Source organism: Thamnophis sirtalis, unplaced genomic scaffold (genome assembly GCF_051295495.1).
Source record: "Thamnophis sirtalis isolate CommonGarterSnake01/CBP01778 unplaced genomic scaffold, rThaSir2_p1.2 scaffold_2, whole genome shotgun sequence".
NCBI lineage: Eukaryota > Metazoa > Chordata > Lepidosauria > Squamata > Natricidae > Thamnophis > Thamnophis sirtalis.
In genome coordinates this window covers 3390600-3415527 of record NW_028261382.1, presented here as the reverse complement: position 1 = coordinate 3415527, position 24928 = coordinate 3390600, and the positions used below count along the sequence as shown (strand labels likewise).

Sequence of the window (24928 nt, the reverse complement as noted above, 5' to 3'; positions counted from 1 at the left end):
TCTATTATTTCTTCTTCTATTCTTCTATTCTATTCTATTATTCTTCTATTTTCTTTCATATTCTATTCTATTCTATTCCATTCTATGCTTTCTTCTATTCTTTCTTCCATTCTTCTATTCTATTATTCTTCTATTCTTTTTTCTATTATTCTTTCTTCTATTTTCTTTCATATTATTCTATTCCATTCTATGCTTTCTTCTTCTATTCTTTCTTCCATTCTATTCTTCTTTCTTCTATTTTATCCTACCCTACCCCACTCCACTCAACTCTATTCTACAGATAAATGTCTTTACGTTAGCTGGGCAACTCACTCCGTAACCCCCCCCCCCTTTACTTCCTGCCGCAGAGGAAATGCAGCCAGTTTAACTTTCATACTTAGTTCTCCTAAGCAAACTATTGTCTCTCCCCTTCGGGGCAACCCACAAATGATTTGGGACCAACGCATGAGCCAAAATTCAGAGGGGGGGGGTGTCTATGCTGTCCTGCAAGCCTATTTGCCCTTGCCCCAAAAACGCTGCCACTCGTGTGGCACAGATGCAGCGCACAACCGAAACCTGCACACACACACACCCAGGCGCGAGCTGTGCATTTCCTTCGCTCGACGGAGGGGGTGAAAAAAAAATCCTTCCGTTCTTGCACCAGTTCTGAGCCCGTCACGCCACCAAACCCTGCGCCTTTTTCCCGTAGACACACATGCAAGAAGTGCAAAAGGTTTCCAGCACACACCCCTTACACACCTGTTGCTGTGCTCCTTTCGGTGGTCCACAAAGGTAACCTCCAACCCCCCTGGAGGAGGCCCTCTGCGGAGTTCCTCCACCTGCCGTCCAAATTACCTCCCTTTCGCCTTCTGGAGCGTCACTCTCAACAGGGTTGTGTTGAAGGAAGTGGCTCGTTTGCACCCAGAGGATGGCGACAACGCCTGCACTTCCACGCATTGGTGAAAGGCAGCACTTCTTGGCCCGAAGCGAAAGGAGTTTGACATCAGCCCCAGAGAGGTGGGGCAAGGGGAAGGGCTCTGAGGTCTGGGGTGTGCTTTGCGTTTTTTCAGCAGCAAGCAACCCTGTCTCAGCTTCCTTAAAACCATCGCAGAACAAGCTAAGTTCTAAAGAAGACTTCTCTCCAGAGCGTGTGCACGCACGCACACACACCACACACACACACACACACACACACACAACACACACACTCCAGTAGCTGAACTCCTTTCGCACAGCTTCTCTCCTACAGATCCAACCAGCCAGAGATGACGCACCTGCAGTTTAAGGATGCCTTCTGGGTAAGTGCCAACGAATTATTGCCTTCTGACTTCCAGAGGTGGTAACTTTTTTGCCAACAGCTGGCCCAGTCCTTTGCATGGGAGATTTTTTGGGGGGTGGGGGGGGATGTTACGGTTCATTCGGGGGGGCAAATTGAACAGAGCTGGTTGGGGGGGGGGCTCTCAACTGGGAACCCCAAAACTCCAATCGCCACGCTTTAAAGAAAGGAAGACGGGGTTAAGCACTGAAAAAATCCTCCTTTCCCTTCCCTACTCATGGGGTGGCTTTTTTTTAAAAAAAAAATTCCACTTATTGCTTTATTTCTCCAAGGCAAAAGGCTGGTTTAGTCTCCCTCCCAAAGCAGAGCTGAATATTTTTTTTCTTTTTTTAAAAAAAGAGTTCAACTGGAATTCTGCCTATCTTCAGTAAAAAATGCTAGGGCAGACCCAGAGGTTTAGCCCAGCCATGCGGGCTGCTGGTTTATGCAAACTGGAAAGGTATGATGCAAACGTTGGGCCACACCCTGGCTCTCGGGGCCTCACCCCCGGAGGTTGCAAAACGTCTGGGTGGTTGCAAGACTTCAGACGAAATGTCTCTGGAAAAGGCTTTGAGGGAAGAGGTCCTTCTCCAGCTGCTGGGCGCTGGGCGCCATCTAATTTTTGGACCTTGGAGAGATCCTTGAAAGTGCATGGATGAGTCCTTGTGCCCGGCCCGCACAAAGTCTACGTTCGCTTGGGCGTTGACCATAACCTAGAAGCTTCCGCCAAGACGCAAAAGGAGATGGAGGTGGTGTGGATGAAGCAACGTTGAACCCTTGGTGTTGGATCTCAGGATCTTTCAGGTCTACACCAACCTGCCAAGACTCACCTTCACACCTGAGGTTCCTTGGTGGTCTGTTGAGGGAGGACACCTTTGGTCAAGAGACTCTAGAAAGCGTGCAGAGAAGAGCAACCAGGATGATGAGAGGACTGGAGGCTAAAACGGTTGCAGGAACTGGGCCTGGCTAGTCTAGGGAAGAGAAGGACCAGGGGAGACATGATAGCAGTCTTCCAATATTTGAGGGGCTGCCACAGAGAGGAGGTGGGGTCAAGCTATTCTCCAAAACACCTGAAGGACAGACAAGGAATAATAGATGGAAAGTGACCAAGGAGAGATTCAACCTGGAAATAAGGAGGAATTTCCTGACAGTGAGAACAATCAACCCATGGAACAGAAGTTGCCTTCAGAAGTTGTGGGAGCTTCATCGCTGGAGGCTTTCAAGAAGAGACTGGACTGCCATTTGTCAGAAATGGTGTAGGGTCTCCTGCTTAGACAGCGGGTTGGACTAGATGAACTACAAGGTCCCTTCCAACTCTGTTACTCTGTTAATCTCCGCCAGTTGAGGACAAGGCTGTGTCCACCACGTTGAGTTTAATTCTGGTGAAAGCATGCTTCAGTGGTGGCTGTTAGCCACACCGGCCTTACAAAACTGGTTGTTGGGTGGCCTGTAGCCTTCTCATAAATGGAGCACGCTAAAGGCAGAAGGAGATATCTGAGTAAGACTTTATGAATTGCTGATGGGCATATTTTTTTTGTTTTTTGTTCATATTTTGCTGACTTGGCTGTTTTGTGAAAACTAGCTGGCCAGGCTTCAGCTGGTTCTGGATCCTTCCACCCATCACTTAATTCTAGATAAAAAATGGGGCAATGCTTTCTCTCCCCGTCAGGGAACGGTCGATGTGAGTTTTGCCGGTTTTCACTCACCTGCCTCCTCCGTTTCTGCGTCAGCAGTTTCTAAAAGGGCAAAAGGTGTGGTTTTATCCTTATCCTTATCCCATCCTTTATCCCTTATCCACCTTTTGGCGTGCTTTGGTTTCTAAAATGCGCATTATTTGCATTTAAAAAAAAAAAGAATTTTGCAGGATGGGTTTTCCACTTTAAAAATGAGAGTTTTGCGCTGTGCCCGAAGTGGGATACACAACTGATTACTTTACTCAAAAGCATGCAGGATTTTGCAAAAGCTACGTACATATACATGGATGCAAATGAGCATCCTTCTATTCATGTATGTTTTGTTTATCCCCAGGCTGAATTATTTATATTTATTTATTATAAATAACTCAAGGTGGCAAATATACGCAATGCTCCTTCCTTCTTTGATACCAACACATGCATACATACAGACGAAGATACATATACATACATACATACATACACCAGTTTTACCAAAAGTCAATTTGTTAGATAAATTACATTAAATTACCTGATTTGCTGCCTTTTCCTTTCACTTTCTTCCTTTGCCTGGCCTTTCAACATTCCTAAGGAGAGCAGCATTTTCTCTGAAAAAAATAATAATAATAAAAGATACTGTGATTAGTTTACGGGGCCTGATTTTCGTAGAGGCCCCCTCTCTCTATGTAACACATGCATATTTCTCAATATATCAGAGTGCATGGGGGGGGGTTGTATATTTCGGTTCACCGACAAAACCGCGCCCGACTAAACCACGTCACTGACGTCATCAACAGGGCGACAACAGCGCGGAGACAGAAGCACGCTGTAAACCCTAAACCTAAAATTAACCCCTAAACCTAACCCCCCTAAACCTAATCCTAAACCTAATCCTAACCCTTAACCTAACCCTAAACCTAATCCTAACCCTTAACCTAACCCTAAACCTAGGGGAGGGGGGAAATCCCAGGAAAATGAGGTGGTGAGAGAAAGTGAGAACAGAGTAGGCATTCTTTCAGGGGTGAAATCCAGCAGGTTCTGACCATTTCTGGAGAACCGGTAGCGGAAATTTTGAATAGTTCGGAGAACCGGCAAATGCCACCTCTGGCTGGCCCCAGAGTGGGGTGAGAATGGGGATTTTACAGTATCCTTCCCCTGGAGTGAGGAGGGAATGGGGATTTTGTAGTATCCTTCCCCTGGAGTGGGGAGGGAATGGGGATTTTGCAGTATCCTTCCCCTGGAGTGGGGAGGGAATGGAGATTTTGCAGTATCCTTCCCCTGGAGTGGGGAGGGAACGGGGATTTTGCAGTATCCTTCCCCTGGAGTGAGGAGGGAATGGGGATTTTGTAGTATCCTTCCCCTGGAGTGTGGAGGGAATGGAGAATTTACAGTATCCTTCCCCTGGAGTGGGGAGGGAATGGGGATTTTGCAGTATCCTTCCCCTGGAGTGGGGAGGGAACGGGGATTTTGCAGTATCCTTCCCCTGGAGTGGAGAGGGAATGGAGATTTTGCAGTATCCTTCCCCTGGAGTGGGGAGGGAATGGAGAATTTACAGTATCCTTCCCCTGGAGTGGGGAGGGAATGGGGATTTTGCAGTATCCTTCCCCTGGAGCGGGGAGGGAATGGGGATTTTGCAGTATCCTTCCCCTGGAGTGGGGAGGGAATGGAGATTTTGCAGTATCCTTCCCCTGGAGTGGGGAGGGAATGGGGATTTTGCAGTATCCTTCCCCTGGAGTGGGGAGGGAATGGGGATTTTGCAGTATCCTTCCCCTGGAGTGGGAAGGGAATGGCGATTTTGCAGTATCCTTCCTCTGGAGTGGGGAGGGAATGGCGATTTTGCAGTACCCTTCCCCTGCCACGCCCACCAAGCCACGCCCACAGAACCGATAGTTTAAAAAAAAGTGAATTTCACCACTGCATTCATCCCTAGCTAAAACACACACACCTTAGGTCTGGTTTGCCTGTGAAAATATGCATTTTGATCTACGTTTGAAGCAGAGTGTTGCAAAATTCGGAGAATTGCAAAAACAAAAGAAAAGAAAAAACGGAACAAGCACCAGGGCAGTCAAAGTTTGAGTGATGTGGAGACGGCAAACTCTTTGCAGAAGACCCGGGAAAAGGCACACTTCCATATATATGTATATTTCTCACATCCCCCCCCCCCCGGGAGTGTAGGCTCTCCTTCGACATCAAACCTGTGCCTATTTAAGACTGCCGCTTGTGAAGCGTAGGACGGCAGGAAACCGCCCCACTGAGGCCTGGCAGTTGCAGTTCCAGGCAGCCCTTGTGGTTTGCCTAGAAGCGGCTGGGGGTGGGAGGGGGGGGGCTGCCTTGGTTTAATAGTGAGAAGGAGAGGGAGGTGCTGCTCTTGAGGGGACGGGGAAGGGTTCGTGAGAGGCAGAAGCCTTGAATTTGGACCGTTTGGAGGGGTGAGGAAGACTTAAGCCGAAAGAAGAGGGCGTTCACCGGGGGGGGGGTTACTTTTGGTGGTTGGTGGGTTAGTCCTGTCTGTGATCTCCCCCCCTCCTCATTTTCATCTCTCTCTCGCTCTCTCTCTCTCTCTCTCTCTCTGTCTCTTCTGACCTACTGGATGGTCTATCTCAGTCTTTCTCCACCTTGAGAACTTTAAGATCTGTGGACTTCCAACTCCCAGAATTCCCCAGCCAGCCATTTTTAGAAGTTGAAGTTTATACATCTTAAAAGTTCCTAAGGTTTATAAACACTGGTCTATTTATTCAGTCCATCTGTCTATCCATCCATCCATCCATTTTCATCTATCTATCAATTACCTATCATCTATCAACTTGCCTGCCGGCCTACCATCCATCCATCATCCATCCATCCATCCATCCATCCATCCATCCATCCATCCATCCATCCATCCATCTATCCACCCACCCACCCATCCATCTAACCATCCATTCATCCATCTATCCATCCATCTATCCACGCATCCACCTATCCATCTAACCATCCATCTAACCATCCATCCATCCATCCATCTATCCACCCATCCACCTATCCATCTAACCATCCATCCATCCATCTATCCACCCACCCACCTATCCATCTAACCATCAAATCCATCCACCCACCCACCCACCCACCTACCAACTCACCCACCCACCCATCCATCCATTTACCCACTATCCATCCATCCATCCATCCATCCATCCATCCATCCATCCATCCATCCATCCATCCACCTGGCCGGCCAGCCAGCTATCACCTTCTGTCATGCTCTATTGTCTTTCACATACATACATACATACATACATCATCTTTCCTCTCTTCTTCCCCTCTCTCTTTATTTCTACAGCGCTGTCTATAAAACAAATCCATAGGGAAGATGAATCTGAGTTGAACTTCACATCTGATACCTGCATAGACTTAATCACACTGTCAATATTGGTAAAGGGAGACTCTGGGGGGGCATAAAGAATTACCCCAGGGGTCAGAAATTGTCCATCCTGTTGGGGGTGGAATCCCAACTTTGGCTGACCACGTGCTTGGTGTCGAATGGAAATGATGGAGAGGCTGTTAGGAGACCAGTTTCAAACCTCTTGATGGCTGGTGATATCTCTCTCTCTCTCTCCCTCCCTCCCCCCTCCCTCCCTCCCTCCCTCCCTCTCTCTCTCTCTCCCTTCTCTCTCTCTCCCCCCTCTCTCCCCCTCTCTACATACATACATACATACATACATACATACATACATACATACATACACATATATCGAAATATATGAAAAAATATAAAATAGGAAACTGTAATGCAAATCTCGGTGCACAGATCCACCAGATTCAAGATGATTCATTTGGTTCCACCACAAAACCGCGGTCGACTAAAGCGCGCTTGACGAAACCGCGTACCTGACATCATCACAGCGCGACGAAAAAAGCACGCTGTGAGCGGTAAAGCTAAAATTAACGCGTAAACCTAAACCTAACCCCCCCAAACCTAACCCTAAACCTAACCCTAAACCTAACCCTTAACCTAACCCTAAACCTAACCCTAAACCTAACCCTTAACCTAATGCTAAACCTAACGCTAACCCTAAACCTAACCCTAAACCTAACCCTAAACCTAACCCTTAACCTAACCCTTAACCTAACCCTTAACCTAACGCTAAACCTAACGCTAACCCTAAACCTAACCCTAAACCTAACCCTAAACCTAACCCTTAACCTAACCCTAAACCTAACCCTAACGCTTAACGTAACCCTAACCCTAACCCTAAACCTAACCCTTACCTTTCCGTGAATCGCCTTGCTTTAAAAGCGCTTTTTAAAGCGCCCTTTTTTCTCCGCGGTGGCTGTTGTCGCGCTGCTGATGACGTCAGCGACGCGCTTTAATCGGGCGCGCTTTAGTGGACCGCGGTTTTGTCGTGCCACGGATTCATTTCTCCCCATTTGGATGCAAAAAGCCTGTCCACCACACTTTCCAGTGGAGTGGCCTTAGTAGGCACAGTTGGAGGAGGAGGCTGATAGAGCCCTGTGATTTTAAACATGGGGGTCAGCAGAGGACCCCCCCACATTTAGTCATTGACCTCCTGAAGGTGCTGAGAAAAACCTCTTGGCCAGATCTCTTTCCCCCTAGAGATTCAAGTCCAGAGATCCAGAAGGGTCTAGAGGAGCGACACACCCGATTCAGAATACATTTTTTAATACATTTTATTGAGATTTATAGGCCGCCCTTCTCCCTGAGGGGACTCAGGGCGGCTTACAATCACAAGGGGAGGGGGTGCAACCAAGAGACAAACAATAGTGAACAAAATAAAATGGTAAACCACAACATGCATTCAACAGTCAGCACTCGGGCGGGTAAATTGGAAACCTATCCCCAGGCCTGCTGGGAGAGCCAGGTCTTGAGGGCTGTGCGGAAGGTCTGGATGGTGGTGAGGGTACGAATCTCAACGGGGAGCTCGTTCCACAGGGTCGGAGCTGCAACAGAAAAGGCTCTCCTCCGTGTGGTCGCCAGTCGACATTGACTGGCGGATGGAATTCGGAGGAGGCCCAGCCTGTGCGATCTAATCGGTCGGAGGGAGGTGATCGGCAGAAGGCGGTCTCTCAAGTATCCAGATCCACTACCATGGAGTGCTTTAAAGGTGGTCATCAATACCCTGAAGCGCACCCGGAGACCTACAGGTAGCCAGTGCAGCTCGCGGAGGATAGGTGTAATGTGGGCGAACCGCAGTGCACCCACTATCACTCGCGCGGCTGCATTCTGGGCTAACTGCAGTCGCCGGATGCTCTTCAAGGGCAACCCCATGTAGAGCCCAGAAGAAGTTAGCTTTGCAAAGGTCCTAAATTCCCGAAGGTCAGGATGACTCTTGTCCTGGAAAAAGGCTGCTGTCCAACCCTTGACTTGATGTTGGTGACTCAACCAGCCCAAAGCAGCCTTGAAAGACAGTTGGGTGAAGAAGTCACATTTCTTTGACCCACGTCTGAACGGCGAGTTCTCCAGCCTGGCTGGTGTGTAACGGCACTCTCACGCAACCCTCGGGGTGGAGAAGGCTCCAGATTTTCTGCAGGCCAACGTACGGATGGCAAAGGCACCTGTAGGTATTTTTTTGGGGGGGGGAATGGGGGTCTAGAGCCGAGGTGGCACAGTGGTTAAATGCAGCACTGCAGGCTACTTCAGCTGACTGCTAGTTCTGCAGTTCGGCTGTTCAAATCTCACCGGCTCAGGGTTGACTCAGCCTTCCATCCTTCCGAGGTGGGTAAAATGAGGACCCGGATTGTTGTTGGGGGCCAATATGCTGACTCTGTAAACCGCTTAGAGAGGGCTGAAAGCCCTACGAAGCGGTATATAAGTTTAACTGCTATTGCTATTGCTATTCTTTTCGTGCTTCTTGGCAAAATCAGGCTGATTCTTGATTTCCTTTGATCCGGTGTTTCTCTTGGAATGGCGGCTAGGAAATATTTGGATGGGGAATTCTGGGAGTTGTAATCCACCCATCTTAAAGGTACCAACGTTGAGACTCTGGAGACACCAGGGACCAAAGTGGATTGCATTAAGGGAATTCTCTGGATCTTGGCTCATGAGCTTTAATCTACTCGGAATTGAATTGATAGTTTGCACTGTCGATAGGTTTAGATCCAAAGATGGAAACTAAGGAGTTGGGGAAATCGTGCTCGGATGATCTGGGCTTGGAGGACACAGGCAGGATCTTCTATCCCTTGTTTTGTTTAGTTTAGTTTAGTTTATTTGGATTTATAGGCCGCCCTTTTCCCTGAGGGGACTCAGGGCGGCTTACAATCATTAGGGAGGGGGTGAAATTCAAAACAAACAATATGTGAACAAAATAAATAAAGTAATAAAAACACAACTTGCATTCAACATTCACACTCGGGTGGGGCAAATCAGAGACTTATCCCCAGGCCTATTGGGATAGCCAGGTCTTAAGGGCTGCGCAGAAGGCCTGGACGGTGGTGAGGGTGCGAATCTCGACGGGGAGATCGTTCCACAGGGTCGGAGCTGCAACAGAAAAGGCTCTCCTCCGTGTAGTCGCCAGTCGGCATTGACTGGCGGATGGGATTCGGAGGAGGCCCAGTCTGTGCGATCTTATCGGTCGGAGGGAGGTAATCGGCAGAAGGCGGTCTCTCAAGTACTCAGATCCACTACCTTGGCATTGATCAGAGGGGGCCAGCAGCGACTAAGAGGGTCTCTGAGGGATGATTCTGCTCATCTCAAACAAGGGGAAGGCGGTAGAATGGTGAGAGCTGATGGATCTTCCATTGTTCTTTTTTTTCTTTCTTCCCCCAGTGCAAAGAATTCACTCTTCATTCCGGGTACGAAGCGCTCCTGCAGCGTTTGCTGGATGGAAGGAAAATGTGCAAAGACGTGGAAGATTTGATCAAGCAGAGGTAAATGCAAAGCGTAGGAAGGAGGGAGGGAAACAAGGGGAGCTGGGAGTTTCAAGAAGGCTTCGAAAGCGCTTTGGGGTTTTTGCTCCTTTGGATGTCAATCGGATCCCCCCAGTTGGTTCTTCTCCTTTGGTGGGATTTAAACTTCCAAGACTCCTCATCTATATGGACGCTGGATGCCAGCTGCCACATCCTGGCAGGCGTTTTCCCCAATCATCTTGATATTAGATTTATTTAACAAATAAATAAATAAATTACAATATAGTCCTTGATTAGAGCCGAGGTGGCGCAGTGGTTAAATGCAGTACTGCAGGCCACTTCAGCTGACTGTTATCTGCAGTTCAGCAGTTCTAATCTCACCGGCTCAAGGTTGACTCAGCCTTCCATCCTTCCGAGGTGGGTGAAATGAGGACCCGGATTGTTGTTGGGGGCAATATGCTGACTCTGTAAACCGCTTAGAGAGGGCTGAAAGCCCTATGAAGCGGTATATAAGTCGAACTGCTAACTGCTAACTGATTTACACAACGGGAACCAGAATTTCCGTTGCTAAACAAGGAGGTTTTTTTTTAAGTGAGTCCTGCCTGGGTTTTGACTTTTTTTGGCCAACATTGTTAAGCAAAATACTGTTCATCACACTGCCAGAAATTCTGCTCCCCACCCACCATGTGGTTGTAAGTTGAGGACTATCTAAATAAGAGAAGGACCAGAAGAGACATAAGAGCAGTCTTCCAATATTTGGGGGGCTGCCACAGAGAGGAGGGTGGGGGGGTCAAGCTGTTTTCCAAAGCACCTGAAGGCCAGACAAGGAAGAATGGATGGAAAGTGACCGAGGAGAGATTCAACCTGGAAATAAGGAGGAATTTCCTGACAGTGAGAACAATCGATCCATGGAACGGAAGTTGCCTTCAGAAGTTGTGGGAGCTTCATCACTGGAAGATTTCAAGAAGAGACTGGACTGCCATCAGTCAGAAATGGTGTAGATGGGGGGTTGGACTAGATGACCTACAAGGTCCCTTCCAACTCATCTGTTAATCTGTTACATCTGCTAAGTCCTGAATTTGAAGACGTTCCTCAGACGTCTTCAGATTTGAAGAAGTCTATGTCTAGATTATCACATATTCGGGGGTTGTATGGAAAACAAATGAATCACCTCAGAGTCTAAAGCGAGGATTTGCTCCTCACCAGAGCTATTTTAGAAGCTGTGAGTAAAGATTTCTGAAGCCGGGTGGAAAAGCTGCTTTTGTCTTGGAATTTAGTGGGCTGAAAATGTTGTGGAAAGGAAGGAGGAGGAGGAGGAGGGTGGGGGGGAGGCATCTCAGAGCAATTTGAAGACCTTTGGATCCAGTGGCTCCCTTAGAGGGACGGGGATGAGAAGACCAGGGTGGAGGACAACACTCTTTGCAAGCAGTAGATCACTTTCGATCCAGACCAAAGGATCTCCCCTCGGAAGATGAAAGTTGCAAATGAGGAGAGAGAACAAATGTAAGCTTTCTGCCTTCCTCCATCTCACACTTTTCAAATCTCTAGAGATGATGATGATGATGGTTAGATTTTTAGCCCACTGTTGAGATCACAATCTTCTTGAGAACTTCTTGAGAAGTAATCAAGTTGCATGAAAAAAAACACACACCCAACCTTCCAGTGGTACCTGTTTTCCTAGAAGAGAGGCATCTTAGGTGACTTCAGCATCTACTGAGACACAACTGTGGAGCTGTGTTTCCTGCAAACCTTCCTCTCGGGAAACTTGGTGGGGAAGGCAGTGAAGACCCTAACCCATTAGCAACACTGAATATGAAGCTCACGTGAGCACATAATATGGATCAAGCAGAAGGCGTCAGAGAAGGTTCGGTTCATCTTCTGCTCTATCCCATCATGTCCTCCAAAGAAGGTGACCCTTCTTGTCAAGAAGGCCACCGTCCAAGTTCTTCTCTTCCCACCTTCTACAGTTTTGAGACTTCGCCTAGTCAACTCTCAAATTTGTTCATTAGACACCACGGGGAGGATGCAGTTTAGAAACAGATGGGAAGCCCAGCATGGTTTGAGTGGCAAATAAAGATGGGATTGTATTTCACAGGGCCCAGGCTGAAGAACGCTACGGGAAGGAGCTGGTTCAGATCGCCCGGAAAGCAGGAGGCCAAAGCGAAATCAAGTAAGCCCATTTTGGTGTCACGTGAAAAGCAATTATTTCTTCGTTTTATATTAAAAGTCAATGTTATTAATTGATGGTTAGGACTTGTATCTAGGGGTTGATAGAACATAGGAACCAGGATTGGCAACAGCTCCTACCCTTGATCTAACTCTTTGATAAGATTCTTTGTGATGGCTTTCAGTTGAATTTCCATCATAAGTCATGATCATCATAATAGAGCCAAGGTGGCGCAGTGGTTAAATGCAGCACTGCAGGTTACTGCTAGATCAGCAGGTCAGCGGTTCAAATCTCACCGGCTCAGGGTTGACTCAGCCTTCCATCCTTCCGAGGTGGGTAAAATGAGGACCCGGATTGTTGTTGGGGGCGATATGCTGACTCTCTGTAAACCGCTTAGAGAGGCCTGAAAGCCCTATGAAGCGGTATATAAGTCTATTGCTATAATTTGACGCGCTTATGTGATGACAGGGGCTGATTTTGTGAATGTTTTGTGCAGGTTGTTAAGTGAATACCACAATTGTTAAGTGAATGAGGCAGTTATTAAGTGAAACAGTTGTATTCCTACGGATGTTTTTTAGCCCGTGCTGGCTGGCGGAATTTTGGGAGGGTTCCACCACAATACCGCGAAGCCCTTATCCGCGGAGACATAAGCGCGAACCCTAATCCGCGCCGTCCAAATCGCTAAAGCAAATGCGACCTTACCGCGCTGACATAAGGGCGGAGGGCAAATCCGCGCCTTCCGAAGCACTCAGCACCCTAAACCTAACCCTAAACCTAACCCTAACCCTAACCCTAAACCTAACCCCTAAACCTAACCCCTAAACCTAATCCTAACCTTAATTTAAATCGGCTTTCTGTCGCCGCGCTGTTGTCGTGGCGGTGATGACGCGCGGTGATGACGTCGCGGCTTTAGCCACGCGGTTTTATCACCGCTATTTTGACGAGCGCGGTTTTGTCGTGCCACGTTTTGGGAGTTGAAGTCCACCAATCTCAAAGTTCCCAAGGTTGAGAAATGGCCGCTTGTCTATTTCTGCACTGAACTGATGGATGGACTAGTAGACCTCGTAGGTGCATCCCATGATTCTACGACCCGTTTATTATGGACACCATGGAATCCATCTCTTCTAGGAGACCCCATCCTGGGTTGTGTATGGAGATTATAATAGGAGAACCATAGAACCATAGGCTTGGAAGGCACCTTGGAGATCTTCTAGTCCAACCTTTTGCCTAGCACAGGGTCTGTTTCTCCGGATCTCCTCGAACTCCACAGGGCTAGTTAGGGCTAATTATGACCGTTCAGTGTTCAAAAGCACTTGTTTACTGTGGCTCGCCAGCGGCCAGCAGAGCTGACAACAGACCTGGACAGTGAGGAGGATTGGGGAGGAAGATGGGCCAGTCCTGGAGTCTGTGGAAGGCTCTGCGGAGGGCTCTGTGTCGGAAGCAGAGAGGGGGCCAGAGCCATATGCCAGTTATCAGCTGCCTTTGGAGTCAGATATAAGTGAGGCAGACGAACAGCTGGAGCCTGTTCCCAGTGTGCGCATGCGTAGAGTTGCCAGACGAAAGGGAACAGCTAAAGAACAAGGGTCGACTTGGGAGTAAGGCCACAGGGGGACGATGAGTGGCCCCTCCCAGAGGAAGTAAAAGAGGAGCGAAAGGGGAGTGGAGTTTGCAGGAGACCATTAGTTCGCTTAATTGGCTCGTGACTCTCCGAGACTCCTTGCCAAGTTTTGCAGAGATCTGCCTGGCAGCTCTCCAAGCCAGATAAGGTCTGTGACTGTAAATCCTCCCTGGAAAGACTTTGCTGGAGGTGAATGAGCAGAATTCACAGTCAATTAATCAAAGGGGGTCTTTGTCGGGACCAGGAGTTGGCTTCATGCTCTCTGGAAGCCTCGGTCAGAACATTGTTTGAGATGGGCAGCTCTAGAAATAGGATGGCTAAATAGGTCCCAGGAGGCGAATTCTTCCAAAACGGAGCTTCCATAGAAAGGACGCACACAAGTTTCTTTCAACAGAAAGAATCTCACTAGACAAAAAAAGGGGTTAGAACAGTGGTCTCCAACCTTGGCAACTTTAAGACTTGTGGACTTCAACTCCCAGAGTTCCTCAGCCAGCAAAGCTGGCTGAGGAACTCTGGGAGTTGAAGTCCACAAGTCTTAAAGTTGCCAAGGTTGGAGACCATTGGATTCGAAGACGCCATCAGAGCGTTATTTCTTAGAGCCAAGGTGGCGCAGTGGTTAAATGCAGCACTGCAGGCTACTGCTAGATCAGCAGTTCAGCGGTTCAAATCCCACCGGCTCAGGGTTGACTCAGCCTTCCATCCTTCCGAGGTGGGTAAAATGAGGACCCAGGTTGTTGGGGGCAATATGCTGACTCTCTGTAAACCGCTTAGAGAGGGCTGAAAGCCCTATGAAGCGGTATATAAGTCTACTGCTATTCTTCAGGGTTTCTAATGCAGCCGAAGCGATACGAATTCTGACTCATAATAACAGGAAAAATAGATCTGCTGCTCTACTGTATATGCTTCCTGTGCCAGGACTCTTTATATAGAATCATAGCTGCAAACGTGGGGGCGGAGGGAGGGGGGCTGATCCGTTTCCTATTCATTGCACGATTCATCCCTGCAAGAAACCGATCTCGGTTTAAGTAGCGCAAACGATTGACTGAGGTCTTTTTTCTTTTTAAAGTTTTTATTTATTTATTAAGCACACATTAAAAACGTTGCACGCAGGGTAACCGTCCTGGCAATATCTTTGCCATGCCTATTAGAATATAAAGTTAAATATTATAACCACCGTGTTCATTTACACATTGGTCTCTTCAGTATTTACAAATGTAAAGATATCGTATTTCCCTCCATGTTCTGTTCTTGTCTTATATATTTTCACTGTTACGATTTCATACATAATTCTCATCTCCGTTCTATAAATCTTAGTCATGGTTTATTTATTTTTTTGTTCCAACCATCGATAAAATTTAGAATATTCTGATTCAATTCCCACGTCAATTTATCCATTTCAGGACAAATCAAGAATTTTCCTTCTTACTTCCCCATCTTGTGGAATTTCTCCGTTTTTCCAGTTTTGGGCAAAGACTGATGGACTGAGGCCTTAAAACCAACCGTTATCCACTCCAGTGGGACTTCATTTGAGAGTCGAAGTCGCACTGGAGACTGGAGGCTAAAACATATGAAGAACCGGTTGCTGGAATTGCGTATGTCTAGTTTGATGAGAAGAAGGACCAGGGGAGACATGATAGCAGTCTTCCGATATCTCAGGGGCTGCCCCAAAGAAGAGGGAGTCAAGCTGTTCTCCAAAGCACCCGAGGGCAGGACAAGAAGCAATGGGTGGAAACTAATCAAGGAGAGAAGCAACTTAGAACTGAGCAGAAATTTTTTGAGGGGGAGAACAATGAATCAGTGGAACAACTTGCCTCCAGAAGTTGTAAATGCTCCAACACTGGAGGTTTTTAAAAAGAGATTGGGCAACCATTTCTCTGAAGTGGTGTAGGGTTTCCTGCTTAGGTAGGGGGTTGGACTAGAAGACCTCTAAAGTCCCTTCCAACTCTGTTATTCTATTCTAAACAGTTTGCTACCATGGAAAACCTATTCAAGATGTTTCTTCAAAGCAAGCTTGAAGAGGATAGCTAGTCCTTGAATTATGACAACAACCAGGGGTTGTATTTCCAGTCATCTCGATACTACAAGGAGTAGTGGACACATCTAGAGCCAGAATTTCCACTGTTCAGCAGGACAGTTATTAAGTGAGACGTGTCTGATTTTAGGACTATTTTTGCCGCTGTTCTGAAGTGAGGACCAGTTGCAAGTTACTTTTCTCAGCGCTGTTTTCATTTCGCGCGGTCATTACACAAACGGTTATATGTCGAGGTTCAGGATCAAACTGCAAAAACTCCAGCTAGCCACCAGATGGCGGAAGGACGAGAGGTTCCTGTATTCTTTGAGCACTCTCTCGTGGTCGTGTGGGGTTTTGCAAGTCAGATCTGGTAGAAGCAGAAAATGTTAAGTGCTGGAACTTGGCTTCCTAAGAGGGTTTTTTTAATAGTAGGCGAGGAATTTCTCCTTTCCATCCCACAAGGCTCATTGTGTGGTCAACAGGATTCACTTTCCTTATGCAGAGGTTTCCTTCTTCCTCTATAAACTGAAGCTGAGGATCATTTTGAAGCTTTTTCTTTGCAAACCTTTTCCCCTTTCTCAGAAGAGAATCAGGCTGCATTCTTGGTAGCGTCTCGCTTCACCAGTGCAGGCAGCAAAATACTGTAGTGCTACAATCAGGCATCGTAAGGTTTCTTGAGAGTGTAATAATAATAATAATAATAATTAGAAATCCAATCATTGACAAACACAGTCCGAGTATTCAGCACCGATATTTCAATGCAGTTTGGCATGGAAAAATGTGCCACTGTATCCATAAAAAGGGGCAAAATCACTGCATGTGAGGGAATTGAAATGCCCAATGGCCAATTAATTAAATGCAAAGAAAATGAAGCCTACAAATACTTAGGCATTCTGCAGTTGGATAACATCAAGCATGGAGAAGTAAAAACTATTGTCAGGCGAGAGTACACCAACAGAGTTAGGAAAATTTTAAAATCTAAATTGAATGGTGGAAATACAATCAAGGCCATAAATACCTGGGCAATACCAGTTATAAGATACACAGCTGGTATAGTTAATTGGACACAAGCTGATTTGGACCTTTTGGACCGAAAAACCAGGAAACTAATGACAATGCACTACAGTTTACATCCACGTGGTGATACTGATAGATTCTACCTGCCCCGAAAATCAGGTGGCAGAGGATTATTACAAGTGAAGCAAACAGTTGAAGAAGAAAAACATGCACTGGCTGATTATTTAAAAGAAAGTCAAGAACATCTATTAATCGAAGTAAAGAACAAAAATCTACTGAAGGCCCAACAGACGAAACAAGAATACAGAAAAGATGTGATAAAATCAAGAATGGAGAGTTGGCAGAACAAAGCACTGCATGGCCAATTTCTGGAAAAAATAAAAGATAAAGTGGACAGTGAACAAACTTGGTTATGGTTAACAACAGGTACATTAAAGAAAGAAACAGAGTCACTAATCCTGGCTGCGCAAGAACAAGCTATCCGCACAAATGCCATTAAGGCCAAAATAGAAAAATCCTCTGATGATGCCAAATGCAGACTTTGCAAAGAAGCTGATGAAACTGTTGATCACATACTCAGCTGCTGTAAAAAAATCGCGCAGACTGACTATAAATTGCGGCACAATTCAGTAGCACAAATGATCCATTGGAATTTGTGCAAAAATTATAATATTAAAACAGCAAGAAACTGGTGGGAACATAAGCCTGAAAAAGTCACCGAAAATCAGATGGTCAAGATCTTGTGGGATTTCTGTATACAAACCGACAAAATACTGGCGCATAATACACCAGACATCACACTGGTTGAGAAAAATAAGGTCACAATCATAGACATCGCAATACCCGGTGATAGCAGGGTCGACGAGAAGGAACATGAAAAAATCGCAAAATACCAGGACTTAAAAATCGAAATTCAACGACTATGGCACAAACCAGCAGTGGTAATTCCAGTGGTAATTGGCACACTGGGTGCTATTCCAAAAGCACTGGAATTACATTTAAAACAGTTAAAAATTGACAAAATCACCATCAGTCAAATGCAAAAAGCCGCACTGCTTGGATCTGCACGCATATTACGAAAATACGTTACGACGTCCTAGGCCCCTGGGTGGGGCCCGACTAGTAACCAATACCAAATCCGGCGAAACAACTGGCCGCTGTGATACAATTGTATAATAATAATTCAGAACTACATTAAGTAATTGAATTTGGCAGTTGAAGCCCACATATCTTAAAGCTGCCAAGGTTGAGAAACGCTGGGACAGGATGAGACACTTATGACTGTGATTGTGGCCCCAGATTTTTCTGTTTTGATTTTACTGGTACCTATGCTTTTATTTCTTGTGTTTTTATTGCTCTGTTATCTTATTTTTGGACTGTAAGCTGCCCAGAGTTTTATTTTAAGATGGGGGACTATGTAAATGTTTTGAATGAATGAATGGATGGATGGATGGATGGATGAATGACTGGAACTAAGAAGAAATTTCCTGACAGTGAGAACAATTAATCAGTGGAAGGACTTGTTTCTAAAAATTGCTGTGGACTTCAATTTCCAGAATTCCCCAGCCAGCATGGTATAGAGCCTGGTGTAGGGTCTCCTGCTTGAGCAGGGGGTTGACTAGAAGACCTCGAAGGTCCCTCCCAACCTTGTTACTCTGTTCTATTCCCCGAAGTACCTTTGTGTGCTGGGCAAGAATTAAGGAATGGAAACTAAACAAGGAGAGAAGCAACTCAGAACTAAGGAGGAATTTCCTGACAGTCAGAACAATTAGCCAGTGGAACAACTTGCCTCCAGAAGTTGTGAATGCTCCAACACTGGAGGTTTTTAAGAAGAGGTTGGATAACCGTTTGTCTGAAATAGTAAGAGGGTTTCCTGCTTGAGCAAGGGGTTGGACTAGAGGACCTCCAAGGTTCCTTCCATCTATGTTATTCTGTATTTTCTGAATGAATGAATGAATGAATGAATGAATGAATGAATGAATGAAGAATCCCAAGGCAACAGTTGAGGCTCTAGTCCTCTTGATTTTTTTTTTTTAAGACAAAGACTCAATTCACAAACTACAAATATCAGTTCCTGTTTGGGCTCGGGGCATTAAACGAGAAGTTATTAATGGTTCCTTGGAAACAAGGAACAAATAGTCCTAATTTTACTGTAAAAGGCGAGTTTAGCAGCTTGAATTGTACACAGATCGACTTCCTATATTTTGCATAAGGTTAGCATATTATCGGTCATGTTCTCTGCTGTGTTTGGAAAAACCAGAAAGCTGCTTTGCAAAAAGTGGATTGCAGAATGCGAAAGAGCCAAGCAGAATAAGAGAGGGATTTCTTTTTGGCCGAGAGGAATGAATGGCTTCTCCACTGATAAATTCGCCGGAGCAAATATGATGCAAAGCATAATTTTTTTCAGCTGTGCATTTCCTCTTTGAGGGAAGGGATTGTGTAAACCTTGAAGCAATTTAAGAATTGGGCAATGTTTTAAGGGTGCTCTCCGTCCCTTTCTTGCACCACCAAGCCCATCACAGTCTGTTCCCGATGAGGGTGATGCCGATAAAACTTCTTGTGATGTCAATCATGCAACCTCAGGGTTTTGTGTGACTGCACTGCATGAAAAGAGACAGAATTGGGATTGCAGTGTCGAGAATGCATTTTGATTTTGATCTCCCCTGGAAGGGCTTTGGTGTTTTTATTTTTACAAATTTTATGTGGGTTTATGATCGAAAGAAAGGCTTGATTTGATTTTTCAAAGTTCTTTAGTCACAGAATTGTTATACGGTTGTTGCAAAGAGGAGCGGGGGATGGGGTCAACCATTTCTCCAAAGCACCTGAAGTATGGAGGAGAAATGGATGAAAACTAATCAAGGAGAGAAGCAACATGGAATCAAGGAGGAATTTCCTGGCAGTGAGAACAATTAACCAGTGGAACAACTTGCCCTCCAGAAGTTGTGAATGCTCCAACACTGGAAGTTTTTAAGAGGATGTTGGATATCCATTTGTCTGAAGTGGTGTAGGGTCTCCTGCTTGAGCAGGGGGTTGGACTAGAAGACCTCCAAGGTCCCTTCCAATAGTGTTATTCTGTCTTCCTTCCTCTTTTCTCCATCACTGGAAGTTTTTAAGAATACAATATCTCTAATCATGTGCTGTGAAAGAGAAATACATTTAAACACCCAGGCCAAAATGCTAGAAAACCCTCAAAGTTTCAGCTATTAAAGAGTTAAAGATCTATGCTCAGGCCAAGGTGGCGCAGTGGTTAGAGTGCAGCATTGCAGGCTACTTCAGCTGACTGCAGTTCTGCAGTTCGGCTGTTCAAATCTCACCGGCTCAGGGTTGACTCAGCCTTCCATCCTTCCGAGGTGGGTGAAATGAGGACCCGGATTGTTGGGGGCGATATGCTGACTCTGTAAACCGCTTGGAGAGGGCTGAAAGCCCTATGAAGCGGTATATAAGTCTAACTGCTATTGCTATTGCTACTTTTGGCAAAAGATGGTAAGATTACCTGATTGTGTAAGATTCTTTCTTGACATACAACATTTATTAGTACTGTACTAACAATAGCAATAGCAGTTAGACTTATATACCACTTCATAGGGCTTCCAGCCCTCTCTAAGCGGTTTACAGAGTCAGCATATCGCCCCCAACAACAATCCGGGTCCTCATTTTACCCACTTCGGAAGGATGTTGTTGTTGTTGTTGTTTATTAGTTTTGTATGCCGGGCTCCAGGCGGCTCACAATAAACAGGGAAAGGGAAATAAATAAGACAATACAAAGAATTTAAAAAATGCACAACATTCACAATTGAGGCGGGGCTGGATATTTCAACAGCCCCCAGCCTGTCGGAACAGCCAGGACTTGGTAGCTTTACGGAAGGCCGGGAGGGTAGGAAGGGTCCGGATCTCCACGGGGAGCTCATTCCAGAGGGGATGGAAGGCTGAGTCAACCCTGAGCCGGTGAGATTTGAACAGCCGAACTGCAGAACTGCAGTCAGCTGAAGTAGCCTGCAGTGCTGCATTTAACCACTGCGCCACCTCGGCTCTGTACTTGATAAGGTAAAATAACTTCTTCCTCAAAAGTCCACAATGGGCTTATTTTCTCTTTAGCGACAATGTGCCGTATCTAGAGTTAAAACGAATCTTAGTTCATCACACATCTGACACCTGCAGGATGAATCCGGGGGTTGCATGCAGAGTTGGTTGGGATATGAATTTAATAATAATAAAAAAAGTTCAAAAGATACCACAAGGGGGCATTAAAGAAACACAAGAAACTTATTTTATACTGGTTTTCATCAGGAGGGGGGGGGAACCAAAACAACCCGAAATAGAAATAATGGCTGTTGAGAGGGACGGGAAAAAGCACATATACGGCCCGAGGGTTAGTCAAGTCACAGCTACAGCAAAGCAATGAATGAAACGGGCAAAATTGGAAAGAAATTCAACTGATTTAATACTGTTGTGTGTGAGAGGCCGGGCCTACGGATGAAGGTCCAATTAAACGGATTCATCGCTAAAAGTCTGGGCTGTAGGAATCTTGAAGTTAGGTTCCGAACAGTTAGCCAGCTCAGTGGTCTCCAACCTTGGCAACTTTAAGACCTGTGGACTTCAACTCCCAGAGTTCCTCAGCCAGCAAAGCTGGCTGAGGAACTCTGGGAGTTGAAGTCCACAAGTCTTAAAGTTACCAAGGTTGGAGACCATTGACCTAGATGATTGACACCCATAGCCACCATCCGTGCGTATGTGTTTAGCCACGGAAGGGTCTCAAATCCCTTCCATGCCAGGCCGATGGGCTTCCCAAGGGCTCCTTGGCCATTGAGAGTCGGATGAGGCTGACTTGATGGACCCAGATGGACCCAAAGCTGGCTGAGGAACTCTGGGAGTTGAAGTCCACAAGTCTTAAAGTTGCCAAGGTTGGAGACCACTGAGCTAGATGAATGGAATTCAAGGAGGGCAGGTTGGACTTCATTGGCTTGTGCCTACGTAGGGATTCTAAACTGCTCTCTCTCTTAACTCCGTCCCCACCTATCGGTAGATTCTTCTCCTACCAATATTAAACCTTTCAGCTGGACTATTAGAGGAAAGATGGAAGGCTTTTTTTTTATTTGCACACTTGTCCTTCAGTGGTAGGATTCAGCCGGTTCGCACCTATCCAGGAGAACCGGTTGTTAACTTTCTAAGCAGTTGGGAGAACCGGTTGTTAGGAGAAATCTCCTTTTGGTTTTTTCCCACTTTACAGGGCTAATCCTGTAAGGAAGGCAGGAAGGAAACATTCTGGTGTTGTTTCTAGCCTGATCTTTATCAACCTGCTTACAGAAACTGCCTCTCCGGTTAACCCTCATTACATTGTAAGAGCTAAGGTGAAGTGCCCATTGACGTGACGTTGAGTTGGCCACACCCACACAGTCACATGACCTCTAAGCCCCCCCTCCTTAGCCAGCTGGTCATTAGAGCAGAAAACCAGTTATTAAATTATTTGAATTCCGCCACAGTATGTAATAGATAAGTTAGATAGATAGATAGATAGATAGATAGATAGATAGATAGATAGATAGATGATAGATAGATAGATAGATAGATAGATAGATAGATAGATAGATAGATAGATAGATAGATAGATATAGATGATAGATACCTTGGTAGATAGATAGATAGATGATAGATAGATAGATAGATAGATAGATAGATAGATAGATAGATAGATAGATAGATAGATAGATAGACAGACCATTGCTGTTCTTGTAAATGGAATATAGAAGTTAAAAGTCTGACAAAAGTCTTTGGACAGGAAGGAAATTGATGAGTTTTCTTCTTTCTCCTCAGCACCTTAAAGGCTTCGTTCGAAATCCTAAAGCTACGTAAGTACATTAGCAAGTTCTGCTTGGGATATTTGGCAGCAAAATTAATAATTAATGATTTTTGAAGAGTTTTCCTTTCTTTGCAAAGAATCTTGACAAATTCATACAGCGTTTAGAAAAAGACAACTGTATACTTCCTACTTCCTGCCGATGGGGCTTTAAGATTGAGTAAGGCGTGGCCATTTTCACCACACATTCAATTTGAACTGCAGGACTCAGGCTAGCCACTAGATGGTAGAAGAGTGTGAGAGTTTTCTGTACTGTTTTAGTGCCCTCTAGTGGTGGAGTGGGAGAATGCTATCAATGGCAAACGGGACACCCAGAAATAAATGAGGGGAAAATGGACTTTGTTGAGGGCAAAAACGGCCTCCTCCAGGCTCCGGAGGCCAGAAACAGGCCCGTTTTTGGAGTGCTGGAACCTCCAGGAGGCCCGTTTTTTCGCCCTCCCCAGGCTCTGCGCGCGCCCTGCATTTACCTGGCAAAATAAACAGGCCACATGGAGGTCCTGGGAGGGGTGGGTGGGGCCAGCCAGTCCTTCCAACTAATGGTTCAGAGAACTAGATGTAAAATTGGGCATCTGCTTGGCCCGAACCGTCTGAATCCCATCCCTGTGCACATAGCATACCTACAAAAAGGGAGGCGGCTGGCTGCTCCTACATTTCGATTCTGTTGCCCTCCCAGAACTCCCCTTCACCCAGGTAAGCGATGTTCCGTATCAAGAGGCCAGATTTACAGGAAGAGCCAACTCTGCATTTCATCCACAGAAATTGAAAGCGTGGGCAACTCTCACATCCAGCTGGCCCTCATGTTGAAAGAGGAACTAAAAGCCTTAGAGGAATTCCGAGAAAGGCAGAAGGAACAACGGAAAAAGGTGAGCTCCATTCCGGGGGTGGGTGGGTGGGGTGAAACAGCAGAGACTGGAAAATCTGCTGTGGGAATAGGACTGTCAGGCCTGCAATTATATTCCTTTTAGACTTTTGGCCTGCCACCCTTTCTCTTATTTCATTATGCTGTTTCATTAGTATAGTTGATGGGAGGGGGGGATAGACAGGAGTAGGATTGTGGAATGTATTGTTATCATTCTTTCCTAGAAGACCAAGGTCGTCTTTTGTCTCCGCACTTTTACACCTGACCGGAAGCAGCTGGGTGGAGACGCCAGCGTGGAAGAAGATTGGACGATGTGATGGATTGTGGGTGTGGGGACAAGATCATTAACTTTTAACTGGGTGGGATTCTGATGTCATTTCCAGAATTGGGATTAACACAGATGTGCTAAGATGTCTGCTTTATTAAATTGGAACTTTAAGGATCGTTTTGCCTTGGACTCTGATTTAATTCTACATGATACTTGGAACGCTGACAAGGACTTTGATCAATAGTTAAGAGAGAACTGGGTACCCCAATTCTTGGGGAAGGCCAAACCTGATGATAATGGGCGCCATCTTTCTTGCAGTACGAGAGCACAATGGAACGGATACACAAGAACAAGCTCTTCATGTTCAAGAAAACCATGGAGGTAAGAGGAACGCACTCTTGGAAGGTCAGGTGTTGATGTGCGCAGTCCTTGACCTGCGACCGTAATTGTGCACGTTTTTTCTGCCTGTAGTCCAAGAAGGCCTACGACCAGAAATGCAAAGATGCCGATGAGGCGGAACAGGCTTGTGAGAGGATCAGTGCTATTGGGAACCAGAAACAAACAGAAAAGGTATCTCCAAGTTTCTTTCTTTTCTCTCTCTCTCTCTTCCTTCCTTTCTCCCATCTCTTTCCTTCCCTCTCCTTCCTCCCATTTCTTTCTTCCTATCCTTTTCTTTTTTGCTTGCTTGCTTCCTTCCCTCTCCTTCCTTTCTCCCATCTTTCCTTCTTTTCCTTCCTTCCTTTCTCTCTTTCCTCCCATTTCTTTCTTTCTTTCTTTCCTTCTTCCCATTTCTTTCTTTCCTCCTTTTTCTTCCTTCCTATCCTTTTTTCTTTTCTTTTTTGCTTGCTTGCTTCCTTCCCCCTCCTTCCTTTCTCCCATCTTTCCTTCTTTTTCTTCCTTCCTTTCTCTCCTTCCTCCCATTTCTTTCTCTCTTTCCTTCTTCCCATTTCTTTCTTTCCTCCTTTTTCTTCCTTCCTATCCTTTTTTCTTTTCTTTTTGCTTGCTTGCTTCCTTCCCTCTCCTTCCTTTCTCCCATCTTTCCTTCTTTTTCTTCCTTCCTTTCTCTCTTTCCTCCCATTTATTTATTTCTTTCCTTCTTCCCATTTCTTTCCTTCCTCATTTTTCTTCCTTCCTATCCTTTTTTCTTTCTTTTCTTTTTTGCTTGCTTCCTTCCTTCCCTCACTTTCCTTTCTCCCATCTTTCCTTCTTTTTCTTCCTTCCTTTCTCTCCTTCCACCCATTTCTTTATTTCTTTCCTTTCTTCCCATTTCTTTCCTTTTTTCTTCCTTCCCTTCCTTTCTCTCCTTCTTCTCTTCCATTTTTTT

General features: G+C 45.8%; 1 protein-coding gene across 1 annotated transcript in view; it reads left to right on the top strand.

The window, feature by feature from the left end:
* Positions 1-1153: 1153 nt before the first annotated feature.
* PSTPIP1 (proline-serine-threonine phosphatase interacting protein 1) overlaps positions 1154-24928 on the top strand; it is a 32155-nt gene continuing 8380 nt past the window's right edge. The window contains exons 1-7 of the mRNA XM_087704013.1: positions 1154-1277; positions 9731-9831; positions 11906-11980; positions 22435-22469; positions 23234-23340; positions 23923-23985; positions 24076-24174. Coding sequence (XP_087560139.1) covers positions 1245-1277; positions 9731-9831; positions 11906-11980; positions 22435-22469; positions 23234-23340; positions 23923-23985; positions 24076-24174 — 513 coding nt within the window. The 5' untranslated portion in view covers positions 1154-1244. The remainder of the gene's footprint in view (positions 1278-9730; positions 9832-11905; positions 11981-22434; positions 22470-23233; positions 23341-23922; positions 23986-24075; positions 24175-24928) is intronic.